The sequence below is a fragment of a genome, unplaced genomic scaffold (assembly GCF_019419815.1).
Source record: "Pyrus x bretschneideri cultivar Hongxiangsu unplaced genomic scaffold, Pyrus_bretschneideri_v1 Contig5, whole genome shotgun sequence".
In the NCBI taxonomy this organism is placed as follows: Eukaryota; Viridiplantae; Streptophyta; class Magnoliopsida; order Rosales; family Rosaceae; genus Pyrus; species Pyrus x bretschneideri.
This window is the reverse complement of record NW_025999787.1, coordinates 6,654,524-6,677,198: the sequence shown is the minus strand read 5'-3', so window position 1 is coordinate 6,677,198 and position 22,675 is coordinate 6,654,524. Positions and strand designations below refer to the sequence as shown.

The following is a 22,675-nucleotide window of genomic DNA, read 5'->3' as shown; positions in this document are numbered from 1 at the left end:
CTAATAAAACGAACTAACCATTTGTTTTTGGGAGTTTTAACGAAAAGCCCACGGTACTGTTCACTTTAACGAAAAACCACATTTTTACACTAAAAAATCAATCCTGGTACTATTCACTTTACCCTTTATTTTGTCCTTATCGTTAAAACTCAAAGTTTTCAAGTCATTTTCATTAATTTCTTTTTTTCTATATATGAGAGAGGTTGGGGTCGGTCAACAACACAACCACCGCCCTTGCTTCGGCTTGGGGTCGGCGACGCCAGCCCCACTGCCCAAATGGTGGTTCGGGAACTTGATTTTCCCACTTTTGGTTATCCTCCAATTTATTGCAAATGTGTACCATATTTTCATTAGCCCAAATGAACCACAACTCTCTAACCCATACTACAGATCCAACCCCCAAGATTGTCCTTGTGGTTAATTTGCCCGCTTTTGATTGAGAAGTCCGACCAAGCCTCTATGTTCGCTACCAAGCTTGAGAGCGAATCGTTGCTCATTCAATTGAAGATGTGGCGAAATCAAGTGGTATAGCCTATAAAAATGAAAGCATTTTCCTTAATTATATATAAAAAAAAATGTATAGAAAATAGGGCAATTACTTGGAATAGACTCTTTTTTTTTTGCACAAATGACCAGTTTTTAGTAACAACAACGTATTGATCATATGTCGACGACCTGACGATGACACAACGATGATATGGCAATAGCATATAACTATTGATCCTTTTCTGCAACAAAATGTCAAAATATATTTATTGTTATTAATTGCCTTGGAAATTATTAAAAGATGATTGTCACTTGTCTAACAAACTGTTCCGTCTTTCAACCACACCCACACAGTTTTGTCCATTGGATTTTAGGAAAATGACTCTTGATATGCTGCTCTGCTTCTCTTCCACCATGCATCCACGTTCCATTAAAACCCAGACAACAAGGGCAAAGCAAACAAACATGGCGAAACAGCTCCCCGACCCAAACGAACTCCGGCAACAAGAGAATAAACAAAACAAACATAACACTAAGACACCCACCTCCTGATCGTCAACATTCGCCACCTTAAGATTGCCGGTCGAATTTGCATGCGTACCTTACCTTGATTTTTCAAACAACGAACCCTCAATACATTAAAAGCCAACCACACTGATCACATCCACACACACACACACACATATATATGAATACTCAACGTCTGCATCGATATTCAACATTCATCACCTAAAGATTAAAACGTTACTTCAATAAATTTAAGCAAGAACTATACGATCACACAAAGATATATCCAAATTTGTTGTCAAAATCAAATATATTTCAAAAGTTGAATATACGGTATGAGAGGTCTCTAAATAGATACTAGTAGGAATTATTAGGCTAATATGTTATTGAAATCAAACATACGAACGTCATACGACTGCATTTCGAATACATAAAAGCATTGCCCTACAAAAGAAGGAGCCATGGGACACAAACAAGAAGTCATTTGCTTCCTCCAGGTCATACTGTTGTGGGCCCGCTTAGAAAACTTTTGGGCTTAGTCTCCCAACAAGACGTTTGTGGGCCAAAAGAAAAGGAACACTCATTGGCACTGGCAGTCCACTTGTTATTATTATTGCCATCCAATGATCCAACAAAAGAAAAATGTCTTCTTATTCCAAATTAATACGCTCCATTTGATCTCTACAATCTTTATGATGATAAATTATTGCATGCGACAATAATATTACGTGACATATCAACGTTGTGTTATAAGTCATGCTGGTAATGGTTTGCGCTCGGGTTTACAATTTTCATCCATATCATGTTTTTGCGTTCATCGTGTAAAGATTCTAAAGAAGATATTGTACACATTCATAATTGTTTTCAAATTAGTCGCGCATTTGCAAGTGGGCTACTTCTGACAATTTATGTATTAGTGTGAGAATGCGAAGAACAAAGTTCCCATATCGGTGATGAACCAAACTTTGCAAATCCTGATAAGAAGTTAAACAATATTTTAAATTATCAATTAGTTCTATGATTTAAGTTCGACAACAAAAAAGTATTATGATTCAACCATTTCTGGAATTATGTTCTTTGTTTTTCATTTTCTTGGCACAAAATGATTCTTTTTTTCTCTTTCTAGTCAAACACTCAATAAAACCCAAGTAAAGCAAACAAACAGTGCTCACAAATGATTACTCCTCTGACTCACTTTCTCCGTTTCTCACTCCTTTTGACTCTCGCTCTCTCTAGACTCCAAGTGCTGTTCTTAATCCCCTGTACAGACAAACTCCCCCTACATAGATACAGAGTTACCCAATATTACCACACCAAGAATTCACCTCAGTTAAAAAAGCAAAGCTGCAATACAAATTTAAGGAAATGACACTTCTTCCATTTACCTGAGGAAGTGGCACACTTAGGCCCTTGCAGGCAAATGGCTCAGCAAATACAGCAGGTACTCCTTTGTCTCCTCTCTCTTCCTCCTTGGATTTTCCCCTCTGGGCTCATAACTCACCTCCCATTTCTTTCTGTTTCTAGATTTCTCTGGTGGGTCTGATTTATTTTTCTTTCTTTCCCATAATTTCTCTGGTTTTGTGGGTCACTGGGTCTACTTTTTTCTTACCACATTGTTCATTCATGTTTAATTTTTTGTCATTACTTGTTGGAGGCTTATGAATAATTGATAAGATGATATGATTGTTGGGTAGGAGGAAGGATGGCCTCTGGGATTGCAGCCAATGCATGTGAGAGTTGGGCTGACTGCTTCAAACCATGAATTTTCTGGGTCAGTTTCTTTCAACACTTTACTCACTGGTTCTCCAACTTCCTCCACTGATTCCTCATCAGATCTGGACACAGAGGTCAGTGTAATTACTGACACTTAAGGTTTAAATTTCTCTCAGACTAGTCTTGTCTTTGATGGGTTTTGTTGGAATTTTGTAGCCATACATATGACATGTGTATATCTATATATATAATGTATATTATTTGGTTTGGACGTGATTGGTATGTACTGTTTAGTATGTGGTTAGTACATTCTCTTCTGTTTTTGTTTTTTTCAGGTTGTTTTGTTTATGCACAAATATGCTTGAATAAAGGGTGTTTTTACTTTCCTATGTTTTATGTAAATCTTCATATGATTTAATAATTAGGTATAACGGAAATGCGTTAGGATTAGGCGAGGTCAGGGATTCGATACCCTCTATTGTAACCGAGAAATAAAATGGATTATTAAGCTAAAAATGAATCTTCATATGCTGAGATGGGAGTATATTTATACAGTAAGCTGGACAAGACAACACTACTGCTGTTGTGTGCTAGGTAACTATAGTGTCACAAGTCGGAGAAAATCTGTTTTGTCACCAGGAATATGTTCCTTCATGTCTGCAACACTCATCGTATTTGGGTTGTGATGGATTTTGGACTTAAAATTTAGAGGTTCCTACTCTTTTATTCTAGTATCGATTAACATCAGTTTGAACAGACTTTGAAGGAATGGTAGTGTAGATGATACTGACACTGTGGACCTAAACAATGTCCTCAAATGGTCTGCAAACTTAGCATCCTTGAGCATCAATTCACAATTCTAAATTTATGAAGCCATTTTAATCTTGACAAATTAATCTATGTTAATACTATGTGGTATGCATCCTTCGAGTTGAAGTAGATGAACCACATCTATATTGAGCAGGTATTGCCCCCCACCGTCGAGGATACATAGGCCACATTACCGTTCTTAACAAAATTAATGATAATCTGACAGTGAGGGGCAATGTAGGATGCAAAACATCAGTTGGGGGGCAAGGTCGGTCACTTTAACTTCGAAGGACATTGTGAGATTTCACCATACTTTTAGGGGGCACTAGAACAATTAAGCCTAATTTTATAACATAATCACATTTACCGTATTATCTGGAGGAAAAATATTTACAGAAAACATATGTTACTGTTTCTAATTAACGTTATGTGTTGTTAACTTGCTGTTGCCTGATCTTGAAATGATATATGAAAAAATAGTTGAAGTCGCCGATCTGTTTGCCTGTTAACTTCCGTAATCTTTGATAGTGTTTAAGTGTTGTACATGTTCTATGATTGTTAGCTCAATATGTGCTTGGTTGGTTGCAGTCCACAGGGTCCTTTTTCCATGATAGAAGCATCACACTTGGGAGCCTTATAGGAATCAACAGCATTCTGGAGCTCTCAAGAAGATCACTGAGAGGAAGAAAACCCGATCACCAGGCCTGGTAAGGACAGGAAGACGAACAACAACAATAACAACAACAATACCAAGTTCAGAATGTGTTTTTTCTCTTTATGCTCTAAAGACAGTACAGATGGTGAGAATGTGTGCCATCATCAGCCATCTCTCGGCCACTTTCTTGCGGCAGAGAGACAAGCGGCCAATGAAAGTTACAGAACAAACCCTCCAATTTACGGACCAGATGACGAGCTTGCCCTAGCCGAGCATCATCAGCCTGCTAGAGAATCAAGTAACTCACTCTTTGTTGATGGTCAAGTTGCTCCTCCTCAATCTAGTCCATGGTTTGGTTCAGATCATGTTGACCAAAGAAAATCAATGCTCTTTTCATGCATGTGTTGACAACTCTCTCTTTTGGCCTAGCATTAGGTGAATGTCTCAGTCTGTTATTGGAAGAAATAAAGAGGTCAGTTGACAATTCCATTGCGTCCGAGCTCGATTTATTGAAGAAGGAGAAGAAGGAACCGAGAAGAAAGTATCAGCAACAACCTGGTTTTTATTCTTCGGCGTCCATATCAATCTATTATGTGCCAATGCCTTGAGCATTGGGTATACCTCGTACGATAGCTGTCCTAGATGTACCGTATCTTTTACTTCGTTTCTTCGGAAGCAATCACAAACATTTTTTTAGTATGGAGAAGAAAATGCATGAAATATGTAACTGTCTCACCTTTATGGAGCAAATTAGCTAGTAATTTGGATTGATTAATCTCATTTGATGATAAGTATGTTACAAAAGCAAATGTTCATCATTTCAAATTTTCTACAAAAACTTGCTCAGCTGGGGCCAAACTGTGATGGCATCCTAGGTCCTATGTCCTACCAATTGACTAAAATGGCTAGGAAATATCTAAGTGGAACAAGACAACTTGTGCATACTACTATTCAACCTTTCCTAAATTTACAACCAAATAGGATTTGTCCTAGAACACATGCAGAGAGCATCTTCAGTAGTTTTAATGTCTTTAATATTTAACGGGAGTTGTTATTAGTTGTTTAAAAAATTTATCATGCACTCCGTTTTTATAAAAACGTACAGTTGCACCTTATGATCTTTCCGAGTTCAATCACACAACTCAATCGATCTAATCTATAACTAAATTTGTGGCAACGCAATGACAAGCATACATGAAGAGTCCAAAATGACAAGAAATTTTGAGCCTACCACGTTTACACACATTAAAGTCTAAATATAAGCAAGTGATTCTTTACTATGCTGATGAAAAGATGTTGTGTCATTGAATAACGGCGTGGATTCGAATCCTGTTGGTACTTAATCTAACATCTACCTTACCAACACTATCGCTCAACTCAAAAAAATAATGTAAATATAAAAGTTCAACACAGTTTACACATGATAACGTAATGGCACATATACACAAAATATTGTAATATATAACAAAATAATTAATACGTTATGAACTTAAAATATAATATTAATAAATAAATTCACATGTTATAACAAAATGAATTTCTTCGCACTTACCAACTTCTTTGCAAGGAAGAAGTGGAAGGATGCAGATTGTCTGTCCTTCTATTTGGGTGTCATTGTCATCCCTTCCTATTTTGTGCGGTCACGGTTAAGTCACGTTAACATTTTATATTGATTTTTTTTATAGAGATAATAAGACAAAAAATAATAAGAATATAAAATATTAACATGCTTAACCGTGACCGCACAAATAAAAAGAGATAGAAAGTACATCCAAACAGGAGGACAGACAATCTCCCCTCCGAAGTGGAACCCAAGGAGCAGCAAGCAAGTCAATCAATGTCTCCATCAGATGAGACTTTTACACCGTCCATGCATGCATTATCTTAGTGACCATCATTTACTGACAAAAAATGGAGGAAAAAAACAGCCAAACGGGCCATAGCCATCAGATATTTGGTACAAGTCCAGATTAATCATATCAAGCAAAAGGCTGGGCCAACTGAAATCCAGGGCCCACATAGTTTAAGTGGGCCTGCTTATTTCTTGGCTTTTCACACACGTAGAAGCCGAGCTGCTGTTCTTTGAGTCAACATCTTGTCAGGTACTGTTTCACTGTTGACCCACCCAAATTGTAAACTATCCTTGTTCCGGATGTAGCTGACTTTTCCAATTTCCATTACATTTTGGAGTCATATGATCAATAAAGGCACAAATCACATGAAATCCAATCTCCCAATCGCTTTTTATTTATTAGCATACGCACGCGAATTAGGTCAGTTGGTTAACCGACGTCTTGTTATATTTATTCAAGTTTGTTCCTTCTTTACATGACTTGATCCAGATGCATGCAAACTAAGTTAGTTAAACGACGTCTTGTTATATTTATTCAAGTTTGTTCCTTCTTCACCAAATAATGCGTCCGCTCTTTTATACTTGAGGTTAAATCTCGGTAAATTAAAGTAATTGACAATATGATGTTGTAAAAATAGAAATAACTCTTATTTATTTGTATTTTGTCACTACAAACCCGTTTCTCCAAGAGATTTTTTAATTTGCTGAGAACATGATCCGGTACACAAATGTAATAATTCAATTGATTGAAAATTTGATAAAAACAATTCCAACTAACTGTATTATGACACTTATTGTACTGAGCCGCGTTCCCGCTACACAAAAAAAAAATTCTCCATTTCTACACACAAACTACATATAAATAATTCAATCTTGCCACAAGAAAAATCAAAATAAAATAATATTACATTTCTCACTAGGAAAGAGGAGAGCTTGGTGGGGGTCAAAAGCACACAACGTATCCTTCACTCTTTCCAATGGTTCTTTTTTGTGTCGCTGTCCAGGTAGAGCAGCAGCCATTCAAGAATTTTGAATTTTCAACTAAGAAAAATAATTTCTTCCTTTTTTTTTCCCCCTTTTTTTTGTTTTTCTTCCCAGTTCAGATACCTAACAGACTCTCAAATCACCAACTAATAAGTTCCTTGAACCTCAAGTAAACAAATTTAACCTGACCAACAACACATGTAACCCTAACCCAATTGCCTGCAACTCACTTTGCTTATTTTCCAAAACTACACAACACATGGGACTTTTTATCTGTACACAGCAGCTCCTCGGATTCTTCTCGCTTCACTTACATGAAAGCGACGAATCCTCGAATGACAATACGGAATCTTTTCGATTGCCAAATGCCGAAACACGTCAAGGTTTGTCAACCCATTCATTTTCAGCAATAATGCCTGAGCCACGGCCGCCCATCTTCCCAAAGAACCGAGTGCCGATAAGCCCTTGAAGCTGCTGCTGCCCTCACTGAAGTTTCGGGACCTCCTTGCCTTTCTTAGCTTGGAGGAATTGTTATCTGCGGTGTCATGATCACCATCATCGCAACTTTTGATCTTTGCAACTAGCAGATGGGCAATGGGGCTTCGGCAGAATGGGCAAACTGGTGGCGTTAGGCACAATGTAGTTGGGTTAGGCTTGTTGTGGCAGCAGAGGGCTAGAGTGCATTGTGCACACATTTGGTGACCGCAGTTCTGGACTTCAATTGTACACACCTGCTCAAAGCATATGCAGCATAGATCTAAATCGCTTTCCTGCAATAAAACGTTCAAATGAATACTTTGGTCCCATGCATTAATCAATATGGTAGATGTCTCTACAGTTCACATGACTGCTGAATATATGTCTCCTTCTGACCTACTAAGTCCGAAAACTAGTAAAGATGCAAGTAAGTCGCATGATCAAATGGGGGACCGGAGCCAAGGAAAACACATGAAGCAAAGACCAAACAGTAGAGTTTCTAATGTTAGGATTCAGAAAACTATCATGAGACTCATGGTCCAGCTCACTGGTATGGAAAACAAAGCTCATGACATCTGATTTTGATCAGAAACACAGCTTCCGATTTTAAAGAACAGGATAATTCTTCTGCCGAAAAAGAAAAGAGCAAGTGAATTCAAAAACATTTCGAAACTCTGTCGTAACAACCAAGTTCATTGACTCCCTCTTTCAGAAACAATAAAAATAAAAAAAAATAAAAAAGGGGGAAATTTGGCAATGTGCCAATAACGATTAGAAAATATCCCCCACTCATGTATGACTCTGTGAGAGGGACCCCATATTATGATTAATAACAAATAGATGATGATTTTGTAATGTCTTAGACTATTAAGAAGATTTCGTTGGGCGGTTAGATTTCAATCGAACTCTTTTTGGTTATTGAGTAGTACTGAGAAAGTGGGTGAAACCCATCATAAGCTCCTACTTTTTATAATAACATAGACATATACTTGAATATGAAGAAAGAGAGGAGGGTGGGAAATTACCACAGATATATTGTCATCCATGCCTGTATCAGAATGTGACGGAGATGGAAGTGAGTAAACGGTTCCTTTCAAGATGTTCTTCTCCCTCTCCCGGTTTGCCTCCATTAAGGCCTGTTCTAGCAGAGCTTTTGTTTCATGATTAAGCTCACTAATAAACTTTAAAGGTGCTGGCCACACAAGAGGCTCAGCTGATGAAGGATTTAGCATGGCCGCACAAGCTCCGTGTTTGTGCTTCAAAGCAACCATGTATGGTATTCTCCTGCATATACAAAAGTATAGCATTAAGGGATATGAGCATCAATCAGTTCAGGGGTTCCGATCATGAAAAGAGATTATACCCGGATGAATCTCTTTGAACACGATCTGCACCCCATGCCAACAATCCGCGTATGCAATCCAGAGATCCCCCTCTAGCCGCCAAATGAAGTGGAGTGCTCCCAGGACAGCTGTAAACAGAAACTCATCAATCGACGCAGCAAAACTAACACCATAGATTAAAAAGGATTAAGAACTTCAGCGCAATTCTTACCCATAACCACCCGTTGAAGCAGAAACAAGAGCCCCGTTGTCTAACAGAATACGTACACATTCAGGCCTACTTCGACGTGCTGCCAAATGCAACGGTGTTGCTCCTCTACCATCCCTAATATTTATAAATCGTGCAAATCCCCTGATATCCAATCCAACAAATTTCGATAAGTAAAAAGCCAGATTAATCACAGAGGGGATCAAAACACTATGGACTAAAAGGAAACCAACCAGGAAACAGAAACAGGACTCGAATGAGCAGCAGAAACAATAGCTTGAAGGCAATCGGAATGGCCATAGTAAGCGGCGTAATGCAAGCAGGTTCTTCCATTAAGGGAATCAAACATCAATACCTGATAAATATCCCACATCAAATTGATAGTTAATATTTGGAAATAAAAACCAAATTTCCAAATCTAAAGAAAAAAAAGGTTTGGATTTTCACATACGTTTGCTCCTGCGTCAAGAAGCTTTTGCACGCAGGAGATCTTGCCATGCATTGCAGCCAACATCAATGGAGTCTGAACAATTTCCAACTAGATAATTAGAACAAGCAAGAAACAGAACATAAAAGAATCAAAACTTTCACATTCGCAGCCAAAAGTAATAAAATTTTACCTGCTTGTGACGATTTAACGCATCTGGATTCACAGATCGTTCTAACAGCATAGAAAGAATCTGCCAATCAAAGCAAAAAACGAGAAACAAAATCATTAATCAAAAATTCAAACCGCGTAAAGATTTCCAAAAACAAAACAGTTATTTCCCACCAAGAATCAAAAACCCAGAAAAACCCATTTGCCCAAAATCCAGAAAAACTCGGAACAATCACTGATTTGATGAAATCCCAATGAAGCAAACGAAGAACCCACCTCGATCTGGCCGTTCGCGGCGGCGATATGAAGAGCAGAGTGGCGGTCGTAGACGGTGGAGTGGCGGAGGAGAGTTGGGTCTCTCTCTAACACAGATTCCACGGTGTCCAGCTCCCCAAACTGTACGGCTCGGAACAGCCCATGTTCGTCACTCTCTCTGCAACTCAACCCTTGACCCATCTCTCTCTCTCTCTCTCCCCCCTATCTGTTTCTCTCTTATCAATGGAGTCAATGGGAGCACTTCATTCAGCAATATCTTTGAGCCACCTTCACCTGAAGGCAGAAGGTGGTGGCCTCCATCGCTCTCCGAATGAAAGGTTTCACATTTATGTATTTCCAAGTGTAGAGAGAGAAATAGAAGAGGGAGGAGAGAGAGAGAGCTTTGGAGTTTGGAGCTGCCCGGAACGAGACTGGGTGCTGACGAGTCGGTGTTCGGGCAGTCATTAGGACTGACTACGGGCAGCAGTCAGATATTGCTGGGGAAGTTGGATTAGATTCCGAAACAGTACGATGGGCCAACCAGCCACACCCCAGTTGACTAACTCAATCCCAGCCGTTGGGATTTTGACTCGATTCTTTTGGTCGTTGGATTGGAAATAATTAGGCTGCTAATGTTTAAATTAGGGATGTTAATTTGATATTAATTGTGTTTTACTAGGACAATGGTTTACCGCTGTATTTATTTTTGGGTAAAGTCATTTTTCTTTTTTTGATAAAAAGGGTACCGTCATTTTTCATTTTCGCGTAAAGGAAGGGATACCAGATTTTTAAAATTAAATTTATAAATTAAATAATGTATTTGTAGATTATTAGATTATTAGTTAAGTGTCAATTAATGCGTTTATTTTTTATTGATGACATATTATTTGTTTGTAAATTTGATTTAAAATTTTATTCTTCGTAGCATTATCCTAAGAATATTGACAAAATGGAGTAATGATTTTTTGTATCTCTTTGAATTGGATTAGACTATGCCTAGATTGTATGTCAATTAATGTTCTTGGTACAATAGTTTACAATATTTAACACAAAAATTAACCTTAAACTGTAAAACAGCAGAAAGTTCACAAAAAAACTCACTTTAAAAAAATATTCTTAACATTTTTTACTTCTTAATAAAGTCAAATTAAATATGGAGTTCTGCCCAAAGAATAATTTAAATATGGAGCAATGTTGCATGAAAAAAAATAAAAAAAACAGAGAAAAGTTCATGCGTCATCCTATATAAAATATAATATTGTTGCACGGATCTTACTTGCATTACATTCATGCCATACGTTTGTTCGGGAAATATATTTTGAAAATATTGGAACTCATCTGTGCAACCTTTGATACCAAAAGAAATTATTAGACTATGAGCTAGTTTGTATATATAATATATTCATTTAAAACGTGTTCACTTTTTAATTTGAACAATCTATATTACCCATCTCTCTCATGTATTTTAATTATTTTTTAAAACACTAATTAAAAGTTAAAAACTTAAAATAAAATGGTTAACAAATATGTCCTGAATTTATAAAAATATAAACTCATCATGTTTATAAGAACTCGGGCGCTTAGTAAGGCTTTGTAGTTTGGTATATACAACGACATTTTACATTATGAGATTTGCAATCTAGGCTCCACCACATAATGGGGGGCCACTATAATATTGTAGAACTCACATTTTGTGGAAATGAAACATAATATCACTCAGTTACAAGTTAAGAAAGATATCATTAAATAGCAATACCAGCCGCTTAATACATATAGTTTTAAAATTTAGCTTGTCACTCACAAAGTTGATTTTCCCCACCATATTTAAGATGCTTTTATTTTACTCTATAGAAAATTACCAAGCAGGAAACTGTTTTATCATTATACACATAAAAGAGAAATTTGAAAGCAGGGGTTGGGTTATGATGGTTGTCACGGGAAGGTTGGTGTAGGATGAGACGCATATATATGCATGTGGTAGGTTTTTACTTTCCTTGTTAGTAGGTTGACGGTTAAGTAATATTAGAAAAGGAGAAGAGGATGCGTGTGGTTAGTTTGAGGGGCAATATAAATACATTGATAGGTGGAACAACAATGTCTTATGGGACAAAATTTTCATTTTGTCGGAATACAGCTCGGTATACTAAGTGTTATAATACAAGTATTTCAAAAAATATTTAAATATTCAACTACTTATAATATAACACTTGACGTACCTGACTGTATTTTTATGATCTTACAAATGTGACAATAACACACAATTAATTTTTTCGATGAAAATATTTCATCCTTTACTCTTTTTTGGTGAAATTTCACCATCTAATCTTTCATACAATCATCACAATATGACAAGAGGGTCCATTAGATTAATTTGTGAACAGAAGTATAGAATCAAGTCTTGGGATCAAGTCCTTTTTTTTCTTTTCTTTTTTATCTTTGTGTGGGCAAAATTACAATATGAGAAATGTTAAGAAAATTTAAAAGTGAAACTCTTTATAGACTCTTTGTCATCTTATTTTAAAATATTGTGCAAAAAATATGAGATGACGGAAAGTGCATGAAAAGTCTCACTTTGAGAGAGAGTCTCCTTAGCATTTCTATTACTTGTTAAGAAATACTAAGGAGACTCTTTCAAAGTGGGACTCTCTATGGATTCTCTATGAATTCTCTTTCACCTCATATTTTTAATACAAGGTTTTATAATGTTGGCACAGAAATAGTGTCAAAAACATGAAGTGGCGGAAAGTCCACAAAGAATGGGAAAGAGCCTCCTTAGCATTTCCCTTACTTGTATTCATTCATATTTCTTGATTCTGCTAGATTCGTAAGGAATCTCGATTCCATCCCATGAGATGAACACAAGTATTTTCTATATTTATTTGGTTTATTCTAAACAAGGACAAAAGGGGGTATTCGGGATCAGCCTTTTGTTATAAGATTTATAAAAGAGGTTCTTTTTCCATTTTGTTAAAATGTAAAGGAAGTTTATGCAATGCCAAGCATGCTTGTTCGGTCGTTCCTTCAAAATTCTCGGCATTCAAATCTTGATGGGCTGCAAATCGTTAATCGGATCTAGAAAAAGTAATCTCCTCCCTTAACAAGCATTTGGTACCTGCTTTTGTCGAAGAATCACATGATTTATGATTTCCAAGCCAAAGCAAAGAATTAGGCTCAACCACTCTTTATTATAATGGGGTTCTTCTCCTTCTTTTCATCACTTCTCTTTTAACTCTTAATGTATTTGTATATGGCCAAAAGAACTTTAGTACGAACCTAGCAATGAGTTTGTAACTAAACAAAGTATTAAAATGATCGATTGTATAAAGAGATTGAGTTTGGCCTTATTAGAATAACAAGAAAAACCCTACTAGTATATGTAATTAACAAATAAAACGAAGCTAACTCTCCAAGTTCTAATACTATTCAGAACCACTCAATGCTAACTAGACTTGGTAAACATGTTGTATTTGTCGTGTTCGTGTCATACCTGTTATCTTTATGGATGGTCATGTCAAATTTGTTATTTTAATGGGTTCTTAATAAGTAACCTGATAACGACCTTACTCATTAACAAGTTGACTTAGAAACTATTGTTTTTGTGTCATTTCGTATTGAGTAAGCGAGTCAACAAAAAATTGTCATGCCTAATGTCTAGACCTAACATACCCAAACGTTTTTGTGTCATATCTATGGATTCTTAACAAGTGATTCTATACTGATCTGACTCATTAACAGATTAATCCGAAACCTGTTATTTTTGTATCATACCAAATTACTGGATTATCAAGTCTAATACTAACCACAATCTGAGCGACAAAATGTTGATTAACAGTCAGTAAACATTTTGTTTAACAAAAAAAGTAATTTAAAGTAATGAGGTCTTCTCTCTTTCAAGTAGGAACCAGATTAATTCTTGAACTTGTTTTTTCAATTTTCTCCCAAAAAAACTTGTTTTTTCAAATACTTTGAGTTCGCATGTACACTTCCTCCTTTCACATTTGCCATCATGCAAAAGGCAGACTGGTTGGTTTTTTTAATTTTTATATATACTGGGGAACCATACTTTACTTTTGTTTTACTTTACTAAGTTCTTGTCGGTGCGGGTATATTTTAAGGTTTTACTTTCCCAAGTTCTTGTCGGTGCCTATATTTTGAACTAAGATTATATCTCCTCTTTTTTTTCTTTACTTTCTTCCTCTCTTATTTGAATTGTTATTATAGTTACGTCAACATTTTATAGGGAGAAAGACAAAGTGGAGAGTGTGAGAGAAGGAAAGGGGAGATAGTTACGTCAACATTTTATAGGGAGAAAGACAAAGTGGAGAGTGTGAGAGAAGGAAAGGGGAGGGAAGGAAAAGGAATGAAAATATGAAAAAAAGAATCTTAATCTGTATATTTTATGGACTATGCTATTCACTCACTTTTCTTTAATTTCTGTCATTTAATCTTCTTCAAATCATTCGACACGACAGTCAAAGAAGAATGTCTATTAAAGAGTCGAAAAAGAGTGTTTAAAAAATTATAAAAAAAAGTGTGTAGATAACATCACTTCAATGAAAATTATTCCCTCACGTTAATTCCCCATTTCTTTTACTCTTTCGGATATTTTGAAACTTGTATGCTTATTTGCAATGAAGTAAGGGATATTTGTCAAATTAAAGCCACTTAATTATGTAATCAATAATTGGTCCAAATCGTAGTGGATAAGTTGTTGGGTTTTTCACTTATATGTTTCGAATTTGAAACTCTGATTTCCCTAAATAATTCTAATAGTTCAAAACTCTCCCATTCCCTTAAATAATAATAAATTTAAAAAAAAATTGGTTTTTTTTTTCTTTTTCTATTGTTCTTTCATTTTGTTTGGCTTTTTAGCTAAAATAGTATATGAGATTATCATAACTCCTCATTTTGGTCCCTAAGATTTTAACTTGATAGAAGTGGTCCCTGAAATTGTCCACATTCAATCATTTTGGTCATTCTGTGAAAAATTTCTATTAAATTGAAAAAACAACCAGTTCAACGGGGTTAATTTGACTAAATATTCTTAATTTAATGGAGATTTCTCACAGAAGAACCAAAATGATTGATTGTGGACATTTCAAGGACCACATGTACTGATTTTAAACCTTAGGTGTGGATGCAAATTTCTGCCTTATTCTCTTTTGAAGAAAATGCACCTGCAAAACAATAACACTTAAGATCAAGGCCAAGAACCTCACGCGCTCAAGATGAATGAGGGGCTTTGGCCGAAGAATCTCTTATGCCAAAGTTAGAATTTGAGAGAGAAAATGTTTAGAGAATTTTAGGAAGAGAATGAACTTAGGTTTTTGGAGAAATGTAGGGCTATAGATAGGGGTGTGGCTGGCCCCATTTGAAGAAATAGGAACCGGCCACTTATGGTGGAATTCTAGCTCTAATTGGAAGATATTATGTCAAATAATAGTTTGCAATTAATTTGGTAATTAATCGCAATTTGAAAAGAATAATTGGGAGTTACCTTGTGAGTGAGGATTTGATGAGGAGTGATGAGAGGGTTTTGAATAAATACCATTTGATCACCTTTGACCTCGATTGAGCCACTATTGTCTGATGCATGCATGTGGGAATCCCAGTGTGCCTCAAGGGTAATTTTGCCTTTTTATTCAAAAGTCCACGTGTCGCCCTTATAATTTTCTTGATTATTTTTTTGCTCCACATTAGGGACCAAACTAAGGAGTTATGTTGATCTCAGAGACCATTTTGTATTAAAAAAAATAAATTAAAATAAAAATAAAAAAAACCTTTTCATTTTTAAGTTGATGGCATTTTAGTGGATCAGAATCTTAGGTTAAGATGGACTGTACAAGTTTAGTCTTGCTTGCAGGTGGCAAGATGCTGGTACTTCTATTTTTTTTAAGCTTATAAATTAGATTGTAGTTGATGTCTTCTAGAAGGTTGGGGCATCCTTCTGTTAAGAAAATTCAAAAACAAGAAGAAGACGACGACGACGATGGGGTCTCAATGTGCAGTGGAATCATAAGAGCACTGTTAACCAACAATGCCACATGGTTAGAGGGAGGTTTCGTTCAGTAATGTTCTTTTTTAGCGGGACAAACTCATTGTATATGACAATAAATTTTTGACTTAGTATTAGTAATTCACGTGTTATCATATACATAGATGAATTAATACAAAAATTCATATCACATAGTGATGTTAGAGTCGAACCAAAATCTTTCGTAACTGAAAAAGTTGATCGATTAATGTTAGAAAGATCACACATATTTATATCATATTATTGTACCAGATGTGACAAATAATGTATACAGCCAACAACTAATGAGATAAACTCGTTAATTAAGAATCACGCAAGAACTTATTCTACTTTTTGTATTGTCCATTGCTTCAAAATGGATGCGGCCTTATCTTTGCTACCTTTGAGATTGCTTATTCTCTCCAATAATTACTAAAATAATAATGCATAACCAAAGTAAATTCCCCAATAAACCAATCGAGGAAAGCAATTCCCTCTTGTGGGCCTCTTCCCGTTTTAGTATGCTAAGTGCTTTAACACATTCCTCCATAAAAAGTCTAAGGATCGAATCATGCCCTAGTCAAAGGCTCTCGCGCTCTCGATCATTATTGGATAGAGGCATTTGTCGATTCTCTCAATTCCTACCCCCGCCGCCCCCTGGGGCGCCTACCTAGCACACACGAATTTGTAAAGAGCAATCGATCTTAACTCAAGTAACAAATGTATAAATGTATATTATACATGTAAGCGAGATATAAAACCTAATTAAAAGGTAAGAAAAAACATAATATACCTACAAGCAAGACACATTAATATGTGACACGTTGATTATAAAAAAAAATCTGTCATATAGATACATAAAAATAATTAACCTGTGATATAAGTTAATTATAAAAATTAAAATAAAATCTATAAATGAGGTTTAAACCAGGAGGAAGAACAAGAAATAACAAAAAATAAAAATAAAAAGAAATAATCAAAGAGATAATTAGGAAGAAATTTGATTTTTATAATAAATATTATCATTGAATAGAGAATTATTGATAAGAAAATAATTAAATTTAAGGAATTAGACTTATTTTAATAAATTGGACTATTTCTACTATTGGCTAAAAAAATTGGACTTATATCAAGTTTTCCCTAATTTTTTTAATCAATTACCTCTCTAAATTTTATAATTGACCAATTCTCCCTAAACTTTAATTATAAATAATTACCTCCGAACTTTTACAATTAGTCAATTTTTTCCATGAATTTTAATTTTATAATTGCACAAAGGTACTTTTATCCCTAATATGAGCAACATATTGTCTTTTCTCCTTCTTCTTTTTCGCTCATTCACTTAGTACACTTTATAGTGATTAGGAGGGAAATTAGACTTCAAGGAAAAAATTAGCTAATCATAAAAGTTCAAAAGAAATAATCGGTTAAAATTAAAGTTCAGAAGGAAAATTGTCAGAAAACAATTATGCTTTTGTCCACCATGCAATTCACTCATGTAAACATCATAACTACTAAAGGACAATACTTGCATCATATGACGTTGCACATATTTCATGTGTCTTGCGAATAGTGTACATTAATTGTATAAAATTTAAATAGACATCGTTTAATTTTTTTTATTAACATTTGAACCATTTCTAAAGAAAAATCATTCGAATCAAATTGATAGTGAACAATTTTTATACAATGTCCTCACGGACCCCACCTACATTTGGCAACAGAATGATAAAAAATTGAAAAAAAATGAAGATCCACCATCTATCCCATTATCGGTGATCACAAAGATGGGTCTCTTATATTGATAGGGACTTGCATGGAGGATTAGAAGGTTACATACAATTGCCACATACGCAATGGTACGTGTACCTAGTTGTTATTTGGCAGCCAACTTGTAGTAGTACAATGTATTTAGCTGCAAATCACAATTTTAATTAATTAACAATTAAAGAATAAAGGATTTTTTTAGTAATATTAGACATGTCATTTTTTTCATACCATATTTGTAATAAAAGTAGTACGTATCAACACATGAGTCCCATTTTTATTAGATGCAGGTAGAAATTTAGCAATGTTTTGTGCATGGCCAACCTAATATAGCAAGATGGTGTCCCTCAATATCATAACGTTTTTTTGTTTTTGCTTCTTGGATTTATTAGTGTTAAATTGTTAATTTAGAGCACAAACGTGTTGTGACATCCCACATCGTCCAGGGGAGTGATCCTTAAATGTATATTCTCATTCCTACTTAGTACGAGGCCTTTTGGAAGCTAACTGGCTTCGGGTTCCGTAGGAACTCCGAAGTTAAGCGAGAAGCGCTCGAGAGCAATCCCATGATGGGTGGCCCACTGGGAAGTTGCTCGTGAGTTCCCAAAAACAAAACCGTGAGGGAATGGTAAGCCCAAAGCGGACAATATCGTGCTACGGTGGTGGAGCGGGCCCGGGAAGTGATCTGCCCCGGGTTTGGATGTGACACGTGTTGATGACTAACTAATTAATCATTTATTAATGTAAGTCTTACAATGGATTCTTCTTGAATTAGCAACTAGGAACCGTTCTTGTGCGTGTGAATGACTAACGTTAATAAAGATCTTCGCAACATTAACGTTGTAATTAAAAAATTAAATATCTAAGTCAACATGTTTGTAAATAATAACTAAGGACTCGTTTGGATGTGCTTTTAAAATGAATAAAAGCGCTTTTAGAAAAAATATTTTTGGGTTCCAAAAGCACTTGAAGTGCTTTCTTCAAGAAGCACTACTAGTAAAAAAAACACTTTGCGCGACGTACGTACATTCGTCGCGCAAAGTCAAAAATCGTTGCCTAAGGGTTTGCGTGACGCAACCTTCGTCGCGCGCTAACCGTCGCGCCAAGGCAGTGACGGTAGGGTTTGCGCGACGAAGAAATAACATGCGTCGCGCAAAGTGGCTTTGCGCGACGCACGGACTACGTCGTGCAAAGCCACTTTGCACGACGCGCGTCCTACGTCGTGCAAAGCCACTTTGCGCGACGCGCGTCCTACGTCGTGCAAAGCTAGTTTGCGCGACGCGCGTCCTACATCGTGCAAAGCTCGTTTGCGCGACGCGCATCCTATGTCGTGCAAAGCCTCTTTGCGCGACGTGTGTGCGTCGCACAAAGTGGCATAGTGGCTTTGCTCCGCTTTGCGCGACGTAGGGACATGCGTCGCACAAAGCCACTTTGCGCAACGTAGCTTACTTCTTCGTCGTGCAAACCCTTTTTTTTTTTTGGCAAAAATATTTTTTATTTACTTTTTAATAAATATTGTAATTAAATTCTAAACAATAATTAATAAACCAAGAAAAAGTATTTAATTATAAAATATATGAAAATGTACATACAAGATGTCCGAACAAAAATAGAAAAAACTACAATAACTATCTTCTAGGTTTGATACATCAAGCTACTGGGTATCGGCCGGGCAAAAAGTGGCTAGGAGGTCAAAGATGGAGCAAGATCAAGTGATGGCATCAGGATTTGAAGACTGGACATCGAGATTTTGCTTCATAGTTAGCCTGCATAGGATAAAATTTTTGTTTCCCATCAAAGAAAGAAGTAATTAAGAACTCCTTACCTTCTCTTTCGGAATACCAACAACAAACGCGACGTACTCCGCGTTATTGCTTTTGTCCCCAGATAGCATGTATACATCGATCCCTTGCTTCGATAAAGATTTGACAACTTGTCCAGCATCTACCCTTATCTGATCCTCAAAATAAATGAGACCGGCAAGAGTACTATCAATGCCAACATATACAATAGATTGACTCGTATGGGCTTCTACTTCTTCAAATGGTAACTCCATGCCTGCATATATTTAGTTTTTCAATGGGACCTCAATACATGATCCAAGATTAAATTATTTGTCATATTAAGAAGGAAAAAAAAAAAAAAAAACAAAAGATATCTTATTTGGAAGATGAAAACAACTAAGCCTTTGGTTCCCAAAATTAATTTCCATGGTAAGCTAAATAGTCAATCCATCTTCTGGGGTCATTTAAGAGTTCGGCAAACAATCAAGAGTAAAATTTAGAATTGGTCCATGAATCAAAAATCTGTTTATTGAGATCCCTAAATTTAACAAAACATGTGCCCTTGGTTGCCTTCAATTCCCTAACACCAAATGAGCCCTAAAAGTTTTCTAAGATTCTACATATCTTTAATGAATCTCTAGGATTTTCTTTTAAAGTCGTTTTGCAAAAACCTTTAGAAAATAAGGCTCACTTTTGTAAGCCAAACTCAAATTGGAGAAAGAAATAAGCATCTGTTGAAGTACCCCTATATCTTCTTAGTCTCTCTAAGCTGCTTCTGTTTTCTACAAATTGTGCTACTTATAGAACTTCATTTTAGTGCTCCTGTAAGTCGAATCTGTCAAGCATTACTTCTCCATGTACATTGTTATTTATATCGTAAAGAGTTCATCATGATCATAGACAGCACTCTATGTTGTCCTATATGAATCTAAATTTTCAATAATAGGATTCTAAATTCTCTTAAAAATGGTCCAGGGCTAATGCCTATCAGCATTACACCTTTACAAGAAGCAAATTCACATTCAAATGTGCAATGATACAAACTATTATATTCCATTATACCATGTAATTACCTTTGAACCCATTCCAAAGTCCCAACAGAAACCTTTTTGTTCTCAATAGTTGGTACAGCACTAGAACCAGGTTCTTCCAAGAATGTTCCATCCGCAACCTGGAATAAGGTGCACAGTTTAGGATCTGAGCATCATGATTTTTTCGGAAACTTATCCAGCTAATGCATGCACTTAATGATATAATCCTCTTCTAGAACACCAAGGATTTGTTCACAGAACTGCAGTCTTTCTTTTTGTTTGTAAGAGATGAAGCTCACATAGGGGAGAAATTAAAAGTAGAACTCCAGCACCACTCTATACAAAAATCCAGCCAGTTAAGACGAAGGCACACTAAGGGGACATCCTTAAAGTGCTTAGACCAAAGATTCCCAAACCGATACAATATCTAGTTGTCCCAAATAAAATCCATTAGCTAGAGAAAATATAACCTGTGAATAGAGACAACCACAAGCAACACCTCACTCGGCATAACTTGCATACCAATCCATCCAAAGATTCATTGATCAAGCCATCGATAATTCCCTCTCTTTGAGATTTCAAGTGATGCATATGAATTAAATTGATCAACGCAAACTAAAGATTCAATGAACAATCACATCTGCTATTACCTTAAATCTTTCATCTTTTCAAACTTGCACAATTGAAAGAAATTCCATATTTCTGTGCCCTGTGTGTGTAAGACAGAGAAAGAGAGAGAGAGAGAGAGAGAGAGAGAGTACCGTGAGATGAAGTCGAAGTTGGGAGAGTAGCGAAGGGTTTCTACACATCAGCCAGAGAAATGGCGAAAAAGAGTTGCAGATCCGCGAAAGAGATGGCGAATGTGTGATTTAGGTTTCGATTTTGTAGGAACAATGATTATAATTAAAGGGTAACACGCTACCAAAACCCATAGGTAAGAAACTCACAGATTGAGGTATCAAAAAACAAAACAAAACTGACCCACATGAAAAAAATCAAATCTAATGGTAATTATCTCATTCAACCCACATCAATCTGAGTCCCAAAAAACCCAAATTTCATAACCATAACAGTGAAACCAGCACGAAACGACTGATATCAAATCAAAAAGACAGCAACCATATCCAGAAACAAAAAAATCTAATCAGCAATTACCATCAATCTAATTAGACCGTATACTTACATAAACAAAATCGAGCGGCGGTTGGAGAAACAAATGGGCAATTGGGAGGGAAAGCCTTGTGCGAGCTGAGCTGAGGAGGAGAGTCGGCTGGAGTGGAATGGGATTAGGGTTTGGGTTGGGAAGAGAGAAAGGATGAGGATGGAAAGAAGATGAGGAGGAAGGCTACGGGAAGAGAGAGACCGAGTGAGAGAGGGGGCGAGATGAGCGAGAGACAGTTCGGGTCTCGGAAATATTTGTCCGGGAAAATTTAAAAAAAAAGCGCTTAATTTTTACATTTTCACCGCCAGAATTATCACTGGCGCGACGCAGGTATATCTCGACGTCACGCAAAGTGGTTTTTTTTTTTTTTTTTTTTTAAATATTACAAAATTTATTGAAAATGTGACTCTACTCTTTTCAAATTCAATTTTTTTTAACATAAAACTCATAATAATATATTTTTTTAACAAAAACCCGATCTGAAATACAATAATAATTAAATTTAAAGCTACTTAGTAAATATACATACCATTCAATTTCTTAAGTGTTATACGTACAAAATAAATAAATTTAAATCTACTTAATAAATATATATACCATTGAACTTGACGGGAAACGCATTGTACGAAATTAGTTTCAACGATTAAACCGTCAAACTTGTTTGTATATATTTTAAGATCGCATATACCAAAAATTGCAAAAAACAAACATTCAGAGATCAAGTAACGGGACAAAAAATTTCGACGGTTATAAACGAAAAATCACGATTTAACGGTTATTTTAACTTCGATTTTGATGATTTTTTTACAGCTACACTCCTTGACCCTATATGAATACAACAAACTAATTCGATCGTCAATTGAAAATATTTACACAAGTGGATACCATAAAATCTTATGTTATACTTGATGAAAATATAAATAAACTCTAAGTGTTAGGGAATCTATCGTTTTGATGGGATGCGCATTGTACGAAACTAATTTCAATGATCCAACCGTCAAACTTATTTGTATATACTTCGAGATTGCAT

The 22,675-nt window shown here is 35.9% G+C and overlaps 2 protein-coding genes and 1 pseudogene across 3 annotated transcripts; 1 reads left to right on the top strand and 2 right to left on the bottom strand.

The window, feature by feature from the left end:
- The first annotated feature begins 2,171 nt into the window (after positions 1–2,171).
- LOC103935755 lies at positions 2,172–4,962 on the top strand (annotated as a pseudogene).
- A 1,877-nt stretch (positions 4,963–6,839) lies between these two features.
- LOC103935753 (putative E3 ubiquitin-protein ligase XBAT31) lies at positions 6,840–10,273 on the bottom strand. Its single transcript, XM_009345563.3, is given in 9 exon segments — positions 6,840–7,453; positions 7,456–7,777; positions 8,510–8,768; positions 8,848–8,955; positions 9,039–9,179; positions 9,269–9,390; positions 9,487–9,558; positions 9,656–9,715; positions 9,910–10,273. Coding segments are annotated over 9 exon segments (1,332 nt in total). The 5' UTR covers positions 10,090–10,273; the 3' UTR covers positions 6,840–7,385.
- An 8,938-nt stretch (positions 10,274–19,211) lies between these two features.
- On the bottom strand, positions 19,212–22,072 carry LOC103951960 (copper-transporting ATPase PAA1, chloroplastic). 2 transcript variants are annotated; one of them, XR_007252538.1, is made up of 3 exons: positions 21,245–21,660; positions 20,526–20,623; positions 19,212–19,726 (listed from the first exon to the last, which is right to left on the bottom strand). XR_007252538.1 is itself a non-coding variant. In XM_048569082.1 (3 exons), coding segments are annotated over exons 1-3 (348 nt in total). In that variant the 5' UTR covers positions 21,669–22,072; the 3' UTR covers positions 19,212–19,478. The 2 variants fall into 2 exon arrangements, 1 of the variants encoding a protein (XP_048425039.1); XM_048569082.1 differs by lacking the exon at positions 21,245–21,660 and adding an exon at positions 21,667–22,072.
- Between the last annotated feature and the right edge of the window lie 603 nt (positions 22,073–22,675).

Excerpts from the sequence above, each read along its gene's own strand:
- LOC103951960 (XM_048569082.1), bottom strand. Across the intron at positions 19,727-20,525 it reads ACTTTGGAATGGGTTCAAAG|GCATGGAGTTACCATTTGAA; the intron begins GTAATTACATGG and ends AAATATATGCAG.